The 3,696-nt window shown below is 40.9% G+C and overlaps 1 protein-coding gene across 1 annotated transcript; it reads left to right on the forward strand.

Annotated features, from left to right (window-relative positions):
* The first annotated feature begins 456 nt into the window (after positions 1-456).
* Positions 457-1,389, forward strand: LOC130737597 (uncharacterized). The gene has a single exon (XM_057589410.1). It carries the CDS (start codon positions 457-459, stop codon positions 1,387-1,389), a length of 933 nt encoding a protein of 310 aa, XP_057445393.1.
* Positions 1,390-3,696: the final 2,307 nt, after the last annotated feature.

The following is a 3,696-nucleotide window of genomic DNA, read 5'->3' on the forward strand; positions in this document are numbered from 1 at the left end:
TTTACAATTTGACTTTAGACCTATGGTTACTCATTATGTTTCGAATAATTAATCGAGGGTTGACGTTTACCTTATTTACACAGTGTCGTTTATGAAGATTAAGTCTAAAGAGTTTTCGTAAAAATAGGTTATCGCTAATTCAAGATTTTATTTAAACCGACGAAAATTCTTTGCGAAAAGTGTGATTTTGGTTACCGTTTGACACTCGAGAAATCGGGGCGTTACATTGTGGTATCAGAGCTCCGGTTGAGAAACCAGAGCACTAGGGTTTGGGGCACACGAGTTTATGAACTCGGTTGTGTTTTGTTTTCGGTAGAAGTGATTTCTAGGTTTCCGCTGTGACTAGTATCATTGTCGTGATACTTAAAAATTGAGTGACTGATTATATTAAGATATTTACTATTATTGGGGCACTGACATTCGATTGTGGTTCTATTGCAAAGCAGGATTTGCATGATGCCGCCACGACAGGACCCAACCAATGCTCAGCTTGCTCAGGCTATGGCCCAGATGGCTCAGGTGATGACCCAGCAGGCTAATGCGGCTGCTACTCAGGCTGCGGCTCAGGCTGAGCGGGATGCTGAGGAACATGTTAGGAGGGCACAGAGAGTGGAACGCGATCTGGCGCAGGACCAGATTAGGATGCAGGCTGATTTCAACCGACACGGTCCACCTAAGTTTCAAGGTGAGGTGGAGCCGGAAAAGGCTGATTTGTGGATTCAGGAAATGGAGAAGATCTTTGAAGCTCTCCATACACCGGAAGGAGAGAAGGTGGGTTTGGCTACCTTCATGCTGAAGGGAGATGCTGAATATTGGTGGTGGAGTGCTAGACAACTAATGACCGCCAATCTGGTGGCCGTTACTTGGGACTCGTTCAAGAGAGCTTTCATGAACAAGTACTTTCCTGAAACTGCCAGGGAAGATATAGAGAACCAGTTCCTCGGGCTGAGGCAAGGAATCATGACTGTAGGGAGTATGCTGCTAGGTTGGAGACTGTCGAGACATTTATGTTTCTTTCAGGTGCAAGTGGATGAACCATACCTCTGCAACCGTTTTATGATTGGGCTAAGGAATGATATTGAGGAGTCTGTAAGGCCTTTGGGAATCAGGGTTTATCAACAGCTGGTTGAGAAGGCCCGAGAAGTTGAAACCATGAAGAATCGTCGGGGAAGCCGACAAGAGAGTGGAGGACCCATTCGTACTGGACAGAAACAGGCAGGAAGGACTGACATGGGTAAGGCACCTCAGAGGAAACCATACCAACGTCCTAGTGACAAGGTGCCAATTTCGGGAAAAGGAGAGGCGATTGTTCCGAAGGAGGACATTGTCTGTTTCAAGTGCAACCAGAAGGGACATTATGCTAATGAGTGCGGAAAGGAGATCATATGATGGAAGTGTCAGAAACCGGGGCATATTGAGAGGAATTGCCCTAATGCAACCAAAACTGAACCAGCTATGAATGCTGCAAAGGGAAAGCGACCTACTGCTAAGGGGCGCGTGTTTTCTATAACTGGAGAGCAGGCAGTGGGTTCTGATGATCTCATACAGGGTACGTGTATCTTTGCTGGAACTCCTTTGATTGTTTTATTTGACTCGGGTGCTACGCATTCTTTTATATCTATGAATTGTACGGAGAGATTAGAGTTGCTAACTGTAGAGTTATCCTTTGACTTGGTGGTATCGACCCCTGCCACTAGTAGCTTAGTTACACGTACGACATGTTTACAGTGTCTATTGATCTATGAAGATCGGAAGTTTCTAGCAAGCCTCGTTTTCTTAGGGCTCGAACAACTAGATGTTATTCTGGGAATGGGTTGGTTGGCTTAATACCATGTTCTCTTGGATTGTGCTAACAAGACAATGATATTTCCAGATTCAGGCATTTCTGATTACTTGAACTTGTGCACACTAAGGAAGGTTTCCTTAGCGTTCGTGAACTCTATTGTAGTTGAAGTGAAGAATGATGGCGACGTACGAAACATACCAATAGTACAAGACTTTACTGATGTGTTTCCGGAAAATGTACTTGGATTACCACCGATAAGAGAGACCGAGTTTACCATTGATGTGATGCCCGACACAGGAGCGATATCGATGACACCTTAACGGATGGTGCCAGGAGAGATGGCCGAGTTAGCAAAGAAACTGGTGTAACACCCCATTTTTCGTAATTAGGTTACTTATTATTTAATTTTAATTATTATTATGATATATGATAATTAAGTGATTTTATTAGATAATTAAGTGAGTAGTTGGGAGTGGGGCCCATTATAAGACTATTTTAGGGTTAGGAGTGAAATAGAAAGAGAGAAATCAGAATTTGAGAATTGGGGGAGTTAGCAGAGCAGAATAAAAGAAGCGTGAAAGAGAGAAGGGGAGAAAAGAGAAGAAAACCTAGAATTTGATCTTCAAGAGGTAAGGGTTTGAATTCATGTTCTCTAGATTGGTATGATAGTGGATAATGATAGAAAGCCTGATTTAGAACCCTAGGATGCATTTTTTCTAAACTGAAGCTGGATTGTTGAATTTAGGGTTATGAAATGTGGGTGGAAGAGAGGGGGTAGCGCGCCGCGCATGAGGCTGCGGAAATTTACGAGCTCTTGAACCCTATTTCGAGTTGTGTTAATGACCGAATTTGAAGAATTGGTCTTCATAAAAGTTGTAGCCCTTTCTGTTATGAAACTTTTGCAGCTGGTTTCGCGTCATTCCAACGTCTGTAGCTCGAGTTATATGCAATTTAGTGAGGACGGGTTAAGCTGTCCCGTTTCTCACGAATTGTTGTTAGTGTTAGATTTTTCCTGAATTTTTTACAACGCATTTTGACATGAAAATTCACAGGGATTTACAAAACGTGTATACGGAACCATGATTAAAATATTGGATTTTTCTAAGTTTATTTGATAATTTATATCTGTTTAATAGTTTATTATTTCGGTGCTGTTTTTCTGAAATTGATGTTATGTGTTGAGTTGCTAAGTTACTGTGACTGCAAATTGTGTAATTGATAACATGAAAGCTATGTTTTGTGAAATTGGAGATGATTTCATATTGTTGAACTGATGATGAATATGCTAAAATAATTAAGACTTGGAGATGGTCTGAACATGTATCTGTTAGTTGAGTTTTGCACAATATACTGCATAGTTGTCAAGAGACAATGTTTGCTAGTTCTCGTGGAGGCTAGTGACTTGTCCCAAAACTGGAGTGGTTTTGAAGCCTAGAGCGAGGGCTTTATTGGTGGTTATCTGTCTGAAGTGGACGCGGTGATACCGCTCAGGATAAAATCTTTGGTACCAAAGGCATTTGCACGGGTCTCACTTGAGTCATATGTGTTAGGGAGTTGTTGATGCTAATTAATGATAATTGTGATAATTTTTTGATATTTGATGTTTTGGTAATTGGAGACAATAATATTTGCTTACTTGATGCTATGAATTATGGAGTATTGTCATAACTGTGAGATTAATTGATTATATTAAATTACAAAATTTATTATTTGTTAGTGGAGTGTGAAGAATTTATGTGGAACATAGATAAGCTTTTACATTATTTATTATTATGCTTATCCATATGATATGAGTTCTCACCCTTTTGTTGGAATGATGTTCTATGCGACATCGCTCAGATACCGAGGATAGTGGAGCTTCTCGTGAGGGTTAGTTGGAGGAGCTAGTCTTTCATTTATGGTTTAGCTAG

The sequence above is a fragment of the Lotus japonicus genome, chromosome 1 (assembly GCF_012489685.1).
Source record: "Lotus japonicus ecotype B-129 chromosome 1, LjGifu_v1.2".
Taxonomy (NCBI): Eukaryota; Viridiplantae; Streptophyta; class Magnoliopsida; order Fabales; family Fabaceae; genus Lotus; species Lotus japonicus.

Bases quoted from the DNA above. Each gene is read 5' to 3' on its own strand.
- LOC130737597 (XM_057589410.1), top strand. From the start codon at position 457: ATGCCGCCACGACAGGACCCAACCAATGCTCAGCTTGCTCAGGCTATG.